The following is an 11,924-nucleotide window of genomic DNA, read 5'->3' as shown; positions in this document are numbered from 1 at the left end:
AAGTGGGAAAGAATAGGATCAGGCTGAGATGTTTGTCATGTTCTCATGGGAGCTTTGCCAACAGTGTGCCTGTTTACTGCTCACAAATATATAAATTAATAAATAATTAATAAAATAAATATATTTACCATTTACTTGGGATTCAAAATGTAGTTTAAACTCCATTATAATTAATATGTCACAACCCTTGACACTCATTATCATTAATCCAGATATTTTTTATTGGCACTTTTTTTTTATTAAATAAAATGATATAATAAAACAATAACAGACATAAATATTGTAATACTGGCATACAAAATAAGAATGGCTAAAAGGTGACAGCCAAACATACTGTTTCTTCTAGGTGAGTACTAATTGTATCTAATCTGCACCTTGTAAATACCCTCTACAAACACAAAAAGCAAAAGCAATTGTCCCAGATTTACCCTTATGCCTGAAACTGGAACTATCAAAAATGCATTTGTAGTGGTGTATTCAACAAAATTCAAGTGATTCTAAAAGCCTATTGCAATGTATTCATTACAATTATGATCACAATAATTAACTTCCAGCTTCAACAAAAACAGTTTTTTACAGCTCGATGGCCGACTTTGTGCATACAAAAGTCACTAGCACATAGGATTTTACAAACTAGTGCTAATACAAAAGTTTATCAAACAATGCACACACACAATCCTGTGCACATATGCAAACATGCGTGTGCAGACATGTACACACACAGCGTACACTTAAACATATACCACACACAACAATTATGGAAAAGGACCAGCCTGGTCAAAATCGATGCCAGCTGACGTCATGGTAATCATGCCAGGAGAATCAACGTGCTATTAAGGTTGTAAATGCAGTAGGATCTCTTCAGTGTTTTTATTTGTTTTTTAACCAGCATAACATATTCAAAAAGTCTCTGTCTGATCTAGAAACAGGAGGTATGTGGAACTCAAAAATTATCTATAAAGCAAGGCTTTTGTATTGTTCCAACAGGCATTATGTGTTGACAGGCATTAACTATCATTGATGCTTTGGAGATATACATAGTGGTGTAATTAAGATATATATTAAAACCAAAATACAAAAAATATGTGTTGCTAAAATTACGATTATCAAAAAGCGCTCCCTCCCTCATTCCAATCCCTGTATTCTCCGTTTAGTAAGATTCCTAGGAGACAATGTTTTTCTCCCAGGTATTGTAAACGGCACCATGTCTTTTTTCAGAGCTACAGTAAAGTGAAAACCAATGTTTACATAGACACAATGTAGAATTTGGGAGTTGAACAATAGTGTTCAGTTGACCTCGTAAAATGAGGCAATAATAAAAAAATCAACACAGGCATCAAAGTCAGACCTTTAAAAAGATCTGCAGTATGTCATTTGAACCTGAGAAATGCAGGCAAAGTACAAAAGGAAGGCCTGTATTTCAAAACCTTGGGCAAGTATTTTGGTATATTAGAACCTGGCAGCAGAAATAAGGAGATAACTCCTGTAAAGTCAAAAAAACAGAAAATACCTCCCAGAGCTGGTTTCAGGTATAGTTTATAAGCGGACAGTTGCTGCGCAGTACGGGTAAAATTTGAGTCTTTATGAAAGGTGCTTATATTCAGGCTACAGAGGCAACTTTGTCACAGTTGCTGGTGTAATGGACGTCTGGTCTGTCGTTCTCGGGGTGCTTCTTGTTCCAGCAGGGAAGGGTGAGCAGAAAGAGAATGAATGCTCCCAGCTCCACACAGCCCCCACTAAAGTAGAATGCCAAGTCATAGGACTGTGTCCAGTCAAAGAAACACCCTGGAAAGTCATGAGAAAAACAGACATTGTGAGCAGAGACAGCAGAAATTCCTGGCAGATACAGCAGTCAGCTAAATAATGACAAGACGGTTGCTTATTGAAGTTGACATGCCCTTTTCCTTGCTCTGCCTGCCTGCCTGCCTGCCTGATTTAACATTTTGATTTTTGAAATGTCTCTGAAAACATGGCCTTACAACAGGGTTTATCAGTGCACCAAATAAAAATAGCAATGTACCTCTTCTTTCTAACCAATAATTGCATGTGTAGCAATGCTTACAAATTTAGATAAAGACAAGCCCTCCTACCTACAACAGGGGGTCCAAGCATGATCCCAAATCCCCCGAAGAACATGAGGATGCCGTGGGCTTGTGTCAGTCTGTCCAAGCCGACAATCTTAGTGGTAATGTATGAGGTGATTGACCAGTTTCCAGAGCAGAAACCCAGGATGACAGACAAAATCTGCAGTCCCATATAAGTCTTAGTAATAGGGATAAAGAGCAGGGCCACACCTCCAGCAAACATGGTGAAGGCATACAGATAGATGCCGTTAATCCACTTGATGTCCACCAGCATACCCAGCACTAGTTTACCCACGCAAGTGGCGATGGCCCCTATTGATACCAGAGGAATGACACTTACTTCTTCAATGAGTCCTTGAGTCTGCGCCACATCCTCTATAAAGAGCACAGGAGGGAACGCCCCCAGGCTGAACAGGAAGACAGCGATACAGAAGGCCACCATGGCTTGGTCCTGCAGGATCTCATACATAGAGTGCATGTACTTGAAGTAAGCCTGCTGCTTCTTCTTGATGACTTTCATGATAGCCAACCCAGTCAGGAAGCTTCCTTTCTTCTTCTCTGTTTGAACGGCCAAGTCTTTGGCATCAACAGTGATGAGCAACTCCTTCACCGTCAGAGTTTTCTCTGTATTGGTTGAGGTGGAACCTGCTGAGATTTTCAGGTCATCCATCGGGGGCTTCTCAAAAAGCTGCTCCTCTGTGTTGCGTTCCAGGGCAGCCTTCTGTTTGAGGTAGTAACCTGGCATGTTAAGGGGCCTCATGAAGCCTGCACAGGCCATGAGGTTTAGTGCTACAGCTCCGATGATTAGCAGGCAGCCATCCAGGCCATACAACACGATCAGCTCGTTCTGAGCGGAGGCATAGATGAACGCTCCAACACTTGTGCCTGGGTGAGCAGAGAAAGACAGGAATTCAGTGTTTGTGTAAGAAAGTGACGGAGCAATCAATACAAATTAAAGGTTGTATCCATGTTTTCTGATACTAGGGGGCGCCAGAGCCAGAAATGCTGAAATTCTACATAGTGGCTTTAATAATTTTAATGAGTAACTTAACACCAGGAGGAATATCACCATTGCACTGCCCTCTCTGGTTGAAAGTTTCAAGTCTGTTTCACCTCTGACCACAGCTAGCATCGCTGATGGGTGTGGTCAGAAGTGGGCTCTGTTGCACCTGTAACCACACCCAACAGTGATGTGACAGTGTACTGACACACCCTGGAGTACACTTCAACATCACTGCAGCAAGCTTAAACCATTGGAGGACAGCAAGAACAAGATTTTCATTAGATGTTAAATTACTCTTTAATATTTAGAATGTGAGATAGCTCAGTTGTTCTGAATTAATAAGGGACGGATTTAAACTTTAAAGATAAACTTTAGGTGCTGTAAATAACCCTCCTCATTAAAGGCGATTCTGTCTAATATAGCTTCAAAGTACAACTGTCAACCTTCCCAAACCATTACCATTGATGTTTTGATTCTTAGCCAAACCAGATCTAGTCACTAGTTACCTAAGATACCACCCTGCCTGTGCTACACTTGATGTTTACCTCAGCATCCCAAGGCTCCCAGCAGCTCATACATGAAAGAAGTGAGCATGGAGAACTGGTGTGCACCCAGTGAGCACAGGGCAGAGGGTGGGGCGGCAGTACCTGTGGTGACAATCCCTAGGGCAAGGCCGCGTCTTTTGTCAAAATATTGACAGGTGATAGTCAACGTGGCTGCGTAGACCAGACCACAACCCAGGCCTATGGTAGGAGAGAGGACAAGGACAGAAAGAAGAATTTCCATTAGCTCAGGTGAAAGGGGCAAAAGTTTTTCATTTCTAAAAACAATGGCACATCAATTGCACTTTATGTATCAGGAAAATATGTTACTTAAAATAAAAAGGCGACTTATAATTCTTTCAAATTATATCTTAAAAATATGTAAACATATTAGTCTACTACTTTGCAGAACAGCATTGTGGTCTGTGTATTTCAGTGTATAAACTCAGGAAATCATTACAAAGATGTATTTACAATGTACATAAATCCATTCGAGGGCACTGTGCAATGTGCATAGGGTTTCTTGTGCAATACAAATACCAAGACATAAAAGAAGAATATGACGAGCAGTAAACAAGCTGCATGTGGATGTACAGCCACAGACATCATCTAAGGGCATCTCTAAAAATAAATAACTGTTTTCAAATATGCATGGCCTCCCCTCTCCAGCGATGCCTGTGCGAAAGGCAGTGCTGACTGTGAGGGGTTCACCAGGATTAAGCACGTCTGAGCTGTCAATTATTGTGCGATAACAGGTGGTGTTTTTTATGGAGGATATATTTATTCATAATTCAAATTGAAAGCCCAAAGAGAAAACTAAGCAAGATCAAATTAAAAATAGTATTATTTTACTACACTACTAGGAAAAATCATGCCATAATTAAATGTGAAATGTAAAAGCTTAAATGGAAATACTTAAATTAAAATCTCAAATAGAAAAAAGAAATTATTTTATTTTATTTTATTTTTATTTTTACTTTGCCTTTTATAATTTTCAATTTGACATTTTATCTTTTGAATTTTACATTTTAGATTTGACATTGACATTTTAAGATTCACCTTTTACATTTCGATTTAACATTAAGCTTTTCATTTAATAGAAAAAAGAAATTATTTTATTTTAGCCTTTCCCCTTTATAATTTTCAATTTTCAATTTGACATTTTATCTTTTGAATTTTACGTTTTACATTTGACATTGACATTTTAAGATTCACCTTTTAGACTTCGATTTAACATTAAGCTTTTCGTTTAGAAGTGACAGGTGTCAATTTAAATGAGGTGGCGTGGCCCAACGGCTGGTGGGAGGGTCTGAAACGACTTCCAGCTGACAGCGGTGTCTCTGAGCATTACTGGCCGACCAGTAAGCAAGCGATCCCGGCCACCACCAGCTGGCTGTCACCTAAGACTGGAGCTTCCAAGTCCGACAACATATTGGAGCAAATGTGCAATTGGCCATCAATTTTTTGTAAAACTGCCCATATTCAAACTGTACACAGTTAATGTCTCACATAAAACAGTCTCAGAAATGAATTTAGTGGTGAAATAGCAGACGAAAAAAGCAATAAATTCTAGAATCTAGATCGGGAGTTTGCCGTAGTAGCAGCAGGCAACAACAGGAAACCTTTTACAATTTTCGTCTGCTATTTCACCACTCATTTCCCCACAACTTTATCTAACTATAAGCGCGGTTCAATCATGCGAGGCTCAGCTGCGGCTCATCTAGAGATTTGGCATCATCGCCACTACAGCGCGTAGCCTTTTTTTCATCTAGCCATCACACATCCAGGTAGCGATGTGGCCCGGGCGGGGAAGGGAGGGAGGAAGCCGGTTCAGCCTACTGGAGAAGCCGCTACAGTGCGTAGCGATGTGCCCCGGCCCCGGGCAAGGGAAGAGCGGAAGCCGGTTCAGCCTGCTGGAGAAGCTGCTACAGCGCCTGTCTCCTTACCTTGCCCGGGGCCGGGGCCCATCGCTACGCGCTGTAGCATCGATGATGCCAAATCTCTAGATGAGCCGCAGCTGAGCTTCAAATTGAAAATTGAAAATTATAAAGGGGTAAGGCTAAAATAAAAGTATTTCTTTTTTTCTATTTGAGATTTTAATTTAAGTATTTCCATTTAAGCTTTTACATTTCACATTTAATTATGGCATGATTTTTCCTAGTAGCGTAGTAAAATAATACTATTTTTAATTTGATCTTGCATCGTTTTCTCTTTGGACTTTCAATTTGAATTATGAATAAATATATCCTCCATAAAGAGTCACAGGGGGATCAGGCTAAGCTGTAATGTTTTTTCTTCTGTAAACATCTCTTAAAAAATACAAATAGGATTGTCAAACAAATGGTGCATCTTGTCTCAGTGTGATTCTACATACTTTCAATGGCAATGGTATTCATTCAACCGGTAATTTAGGATATACAGTAGTTGACATGTGCCCCTGCTTCTTTCGGATTATTATACAATGCGTTAACAAGATTCTTATATGTTAAAGGGATAAGAAGCTTAGTTAACTCCCATGATCAAAGCAACATCAAACACTTTTTTTTCCTCACACTGACAAGACCCAAGCCTCTACCTACTTGTCTGTTTGACAGTTCTCCAGGCTGTTAGCATTAACTTTGTCTCTAGTAGAGTACTGTATAAAAGCACACAATGGACCCCAAGGTTATCATCAAGTGTTTCCTTACCAACCACGATCCCATAGGAAAAGATGAGGAACTGCACATTCGGAGCAAAGGCACTAAGGATCAGGCCGCCCGCTACCATTACGCCACTGAAAATGGTCACGGGACGAGCCCCAAAGTTGTCCACACAGGCACTGCAGACAGGACCTAAGGAAGAAGAGGTAGAAAGAAAGACAGGGGCAGAGAAAAGAGACAGAGAGTGGAAGAGATACAAAGAGGGTAAATGTACAGAGGAACACAAATATTCAGGGAACAAAGGTTAGTGACAATATAATGCTGCTTAACATGTTGTATTCTGGATAACTAAATCAGGGCTGCTTGAGTAACTCATCAGGTGACATTTACTGTTTCCTTCCCCTCTAACCAGTGGAAGAGCAGCAGAAACTGCAGTGCTGCAGCTGCCTGACAGATAGGACACAAGGCCAGATCTGTCTAGTCATGATTTCTCCCTCACCCCTGAGAAAGACGACACCAAGAAACCAGGCTGGCGGGTGAGTTCTGCCTCAGACGCAAATGTCAGCCAAGACCACTATCTATCACTGATCCTGTTTGCTCAAAACAGAGCATGCCTTTGTAATCATTTCCAGACATTGCTGAAAGGTAGGTTTGTTCATAGCCAGCTATTATCATAGATTCACATGTATTAGACTCTTTTCTATTTCTCTTTTCCTTTATGTATCAAGTATGTTCATATACATAACCTTGCTCTTCTCTAGTCACTGTTTCTCTCTCTATCTGTCCCTCAATTCGTCTTTCTTTACCTCCCTTTATGGTCGGATTAAGGGCTAAATGACCCTCCTACATTCATAGCATGGATGACTTGCACTTGTTTTGCTCTCCTCGAAAATCAATAACAGCAACTCTGCTCAGGGGAGCCACAAAGTGCCCATCTTTGTCACAGCATTGCCTTTTCACTCCATCCTGTTGAAACATTACAGTAAGGATAACTCTTTAACACCTGTAGCTACAGTAATTATATTCCTTGGTGATAGGTTGTATTGCCGCTTTACATGTCATGTGGATTGGAAGTGGTGGGAAGATAGGTGTAAAGGTGAGTGTTTTTAGTGCTAAATCACACGTCAGCAGATATATTGCCCATAATGGCATACCATATATATATTTACTGCTCAGCATACAATTATCAGATGCTAAAAACTGAAGGAAAAGTGGTGAACGATTATACATATTTTTCGCTATCTTTCTAACAGGACACTCTAACATGACTCCAAAACTTGACAGCAGTATCAGCACCCTCGCTGATCTAATTCAACTTCCATTTAGTTTGCCTCTTTAATCCCCATGTGGACCCATGTCAAGGATTATTACATTCTTATAGCGTGCTACTCACTCGCTATTAGTCCCACTCCAGCCACAAGGGAGCCCACCCAGGCTGTCATGCTCTTGCCCTCCTGGAAGGCATGCAGCCATTCAGGGTACAGGACACCCACCGACTGGGGCGATCCATAGGCCAGGAGCTGGGCCATAAAAGAGGCCACAACAATTGCCCATCCCCAGCCTCCATCCAGCACTTCAGTAGATGGAGCCATGGTGCTGATGTCACTGCTTCCCTCTGGGATCGGCTACAGCTTTGACAAAGAAGGGGTTCCTGGGGATGACATAACGGCAAACATTACAGTTGTAAGTTTGACTGCAAAATAATTTTTTAAAAATGGATCAGCGGAGCGCATGTAAGTTATATGACAGTATTTTTAAACTGGACTTACAATAGCTTCTAAAATAAACACTTACGTAAAGCCTTGATGTAGTGAAGGCTGCTGCAGCACTTAGCCTGGGCAAACATGCAGGTGACCTGTGTGAGCTCCTGGACACAGACTGACTGGCTGCAACTTACCCATAGGCAACTGCCCCTTTTGTTTCTGTTTCTATAACCACACCTTAGAGGAGGAGAAAGTAAAGTAAAGAGCACTGCTTTGTGCCCACCTCCTGCACTTTTAACTTGCCTCCTCCTCCATGATTCAGCTCTGAGCCTTTTAAACATATACATCACTGCCGCAGCATTACCTCCCCTTGTTTACAATGAGGCTTCTTTAGGGGCTCCTCACATTCCCAATGTGTTTGCTTTTAAAGCAGACTTACAGTATGTTGAGATATCAAATATGCTACTTTTTCATTGAAATTAAAAAAACAATTACATCTTGAAGAACATCACTAAATGACATCTTCTCTATTCATCAAAAACAATAACCACGTTGTGTTTGTTATTGTATTTAAAACACATGCGGCACTCACCTCAGCATCTACAAAAACAGCAGCAGGACCCTGCAGAGCAGCTGCGCGCTCTACGGGAACTTCCCATGTAGGGTGGTTTCCTTACTAAAATCCCTTCTTACAAAATCACTACAAATGACATACATAATAAAAGTATCGCACACGGATGCTGGTGAGCTGGAGTATATGATGACCGCGTGTCAAGAGAGCACTCTGCTTCAACAATGCGCATTGTGCATCAGTTTCATGCTGCTTTGTAGCCGGATACAAAACCGGTTCAAAGCTGTTCTTGCTGGTCCAGCAGCAGCTTGAACGCAGCTACAGGAGGAGCGCTTCCTCTTGCGCGCCTGAAGCGCACCGCAGACAGACAGATCAGCACAGAGAGCCTTCCCTCTCAGAAATGTTAGATGTGGCGTTATAGGTCGTACTACATACTTCTTGTTTTCTCTAGGCTACATCTGAAAGTTTCAAGTTAATGAAAACTTATTAAGGAGCGCCCACGCACAAACACAAACTGTTTACCTGATAGGTTTCCGGGCCAAATCAGGTTCTTTGTATAAAGCACCTACCACCTCACAAAGTAATTAAAATAATATGTAGATACATCATACATAAACAGGAAATGAATACATAAAAATGAATCAACTCATCTAAATATACTTTTGCCTGGTCTAGCTGAAAGTTGGGGGCTCATGTGCTGACAAGGGGGGTCGGGTGCTGACAAGGGGGGTCGGGTGTATCTATTAATTCTTTCCAGGAACATTGTTGCCATCGGTCCAGTTTGAACCGGTTGATGGATGGATGGTAATAACACCACAGTGACCACACTGCACCAGCAGGGCGCACTGCCTGGAGTCCTTTCCCTGGTGAGCCCTTATTAAAGCAATACGTGCACACAACTCTTAAATCAAATCTTGACCAGCCTTCCCGTCACTAAAAAAATAACAAGAGGTTGATTAAACCTTAAAGAATGTAACAGTGGTACACGAATATTAAGCAACATGTAGACAGTCTACTATGCAGCTACCAAGAGTTAAAAATAACCTAAATTAAATCCTACAGGAGTGGAGATAGAGGACTATAGGATATGATTAGGTGTTTAGTAATACAGACAGTTCATGCATAACTATTATAGGAATATTTCAGTCACGTATAAAGAGCAGGCATACATTAACACAGATTGGTAAAAATAAAATAGATGTTGCCAAGGAAACACATATGAATTACATAGGCCTAAACCCTGACAGAATAGCTTGAATTTATATTGTTCCACATAGAATAAGATCTACATAACGTGGAGTTTATTTGGCTGCAACTTAAAAACAACCCTTTCTACCCAGAGAAACACACACAAACTTTAAATAAACCCAGGCCCAAAGTCAGTTACTGACAAATATTCTTCCCTGCTTTGGTTTTGGTAATTTCATGCATTCATACTGTGGTGTGAGAGCAGAGAGAAGCGTTGATTATGGTCACACTGCAGCAGCATCATAAAGTTATATCATATAATTGCACCCATTCTCATAACCTCAGGTCAGACACAGTGCAACCAAGTCAGAAGAAAAAGAGCTGAGGCGAGAAGTGGAGAAAAGTGACAGGAAAGAAGAACGCAAAGAAGAGACATGAAAGATCAAAGGACGGGGAGAAGAGTAGGAACAGGGAGGAATGAAGACAGTTGGTCAAACTGGCTTTCACACTGAATGCACCTAAAATTCTTCAGAAACTTTGATGCGGTTTCCCATAGCTGAGTTCTGCTGCCAGTAAGGTTTTACAGAAAAGATTTAGGCTCCATAATCCCCTTCTGCCTGAAAAATTATGTGAAAAAAGAACAAGGGAGGCACAGTGAACTGTACTCTACACTGGTATTGCATTGACAGGTTGCCCTAGACCAGTTTCAACCAGAAATAGTGCATGTGGAGTACAGCGTGTAGGAATCTGAAGGAGGGTGGAGAGTCGACTACTGAGTGGCTATGATACACTAGTAACACAATAAATGTTGGTGCTGAATTTCACTTGCTTGCATAAGTTATTTAATACAGTTATTGACAAATTATATGAACTCAGTGGCCACTGTATTGGGTGCACCTGTAAAACCTAGTACCTAATATCTAGTACAACTATTCTGCCATAAGATTTACTTTAATGATGCCTATAATGTTCTGTTTTTAGACAGACTCATAGAGGTGTTAATTCAATTATGTTTAGCGCTGAGGTGATAGTGATGGTGTTGTACTGGACTGCATTATATTAAGAGGTGTTTCTGATATTCTGACCCGGAAAAATGGTTTAGTTAATCATGATACTGTAAAGTAAATTTGATTATCTACCATTCTTTTCAAGTTGCAGTGGTAATGACACCGAAGTCTAGACGTCATTAAAATATCCACACTGAGATTAATAAAGGTGATATGGTTGAAGCTTTCCATAACCTGATTGTTTCATCTCATAATGTCATCTATTAACTAATCTACACTATCAATTCAACAACTCAAGACTGAGATATAGTATAAAGTATAAAGTCTGCTGGAGAAAATCATTTGGATCCACTCCCATCTTTGTCGTAGTGATCCTAATATTGTTGGACAAGATTGATTATTTACGTCACAAATTTCTGACTTTGCGTAAATGTCGCTCAGAAACACATTCCAGTATAATTCTAAGTCTTCCATTGTCTATGTATGTATTTCTTTCTTTTTCCTTTTACTTTAATGCTTAACAGGTCTTAGTGTTCATATGGTTGTTTGTTTTTCATTCATTCTCTCTTTAAAAAGAGATTTACAACACAATAAAGTCATCCAGCCACAGCTGTCAGGATTTAGACCTCATCCTAAGTATAACTGCTGCAACTGCTGTTGTGAGTGACATTGTTAATTTGTTTGATAAAAAGCAAGGGTGCTCCAGTCTTTGTGAATCCTTTTTATGTTTTTGATACTATAGCTCAAAACTGTGTTCTCCAGTTATATGCAGATGATACCATCTTTTATTGGCTCTGTTTTATAAATCAGTACTATGTATAACCAGATGTAATAACTTGAAAGCCAATGGTCTATGTGATAGAATATCATGCAATTTATGTGACAATTAAACCAATATATCACAATGGTAGTAAGGATCAACACCATAACATGTTTACCCTTGTTAAATAGATTACTAGTCAATATGAAAATTTAAAGGGCATATATGAACTTGATCTTGTTAAGAACAAAGTCCCATCAAAACATATTTATCACTTATGCGTTGCGTCCTAGTTGCAGAGCTCTTAGTACTCATCCACAGCCAATTAGTAACACACATACACACATTTCCCAGCAGTTTTATCAAAGATGGCCTGATATTGACATTTTAAAGTATTGTTTCTTTATCTCTAGCACTTTGACACATG

At 40.2% G+C, this 11,924-nt stretch overlaps 1 protein-coding gene across 2 annotated transcripts; it reads right to left on the bottom strand.

Annotated features, from left to right (window-relative positions):
• Positions 1–200: 200 nt before the first annotated feature.
• On the bottom strand, positions 201–8,887 carry LOC116055836 (monocarboxylate transporter 9). 2 transcript variants are annotated; one of them, XM_031307879.2, is made up of 7 exons: positions 8,564–8,887; positions 8,063–8,208; positions 7,662–7,919; positions 6,317–6,460; positions 3,735–3,830; positions 2,091–2,969; positions 201–1,785 (listed from the first exon to the last, which is right to left on the bottom strand). In XM_031307879.2, exons 3-7 carry the CDS (start codon positions 7,858–7,860, stop codon positions 1,601–1,603), a joined length of 1,503 nt encoding a protein of 500 aa, XP_031163739.1. In that variant the 5' UTR covers positions 7,861–7,919; positions 8,063–8,208; positions 8,564–8,887; the 3' UTR covers positions 201–1,600. The 2 variants fall into 2 exon arrangements, with proteins under 2 accessions (XP_031163739.1, XP_031163748.1); XM_031307888.2 differs by lacking the exon at positions 8,063–8,208.
• Between the last annotated feature and the right edge of the window lie 3,037 nt (positions 8,888–11,924).

This window comes from Sander lucioperca, chromosome 15 (genome assembly GCF_008315115.2).
Source record: "Sander lucioperca isolate FBNREF2018 chromosome 15, SLUC_FBN_1.2, whole genome shotgun sequence".
NCBI lineage: Eukaryota > Metazoa > Chordata > Actinopteri > Perciformes > Percidae > Sander > Sander lucioperca.
Note: the sequence above shows the minus strand (reverse complement) of the source record. Positions and strands in the feature narration are given on the sequence as shown.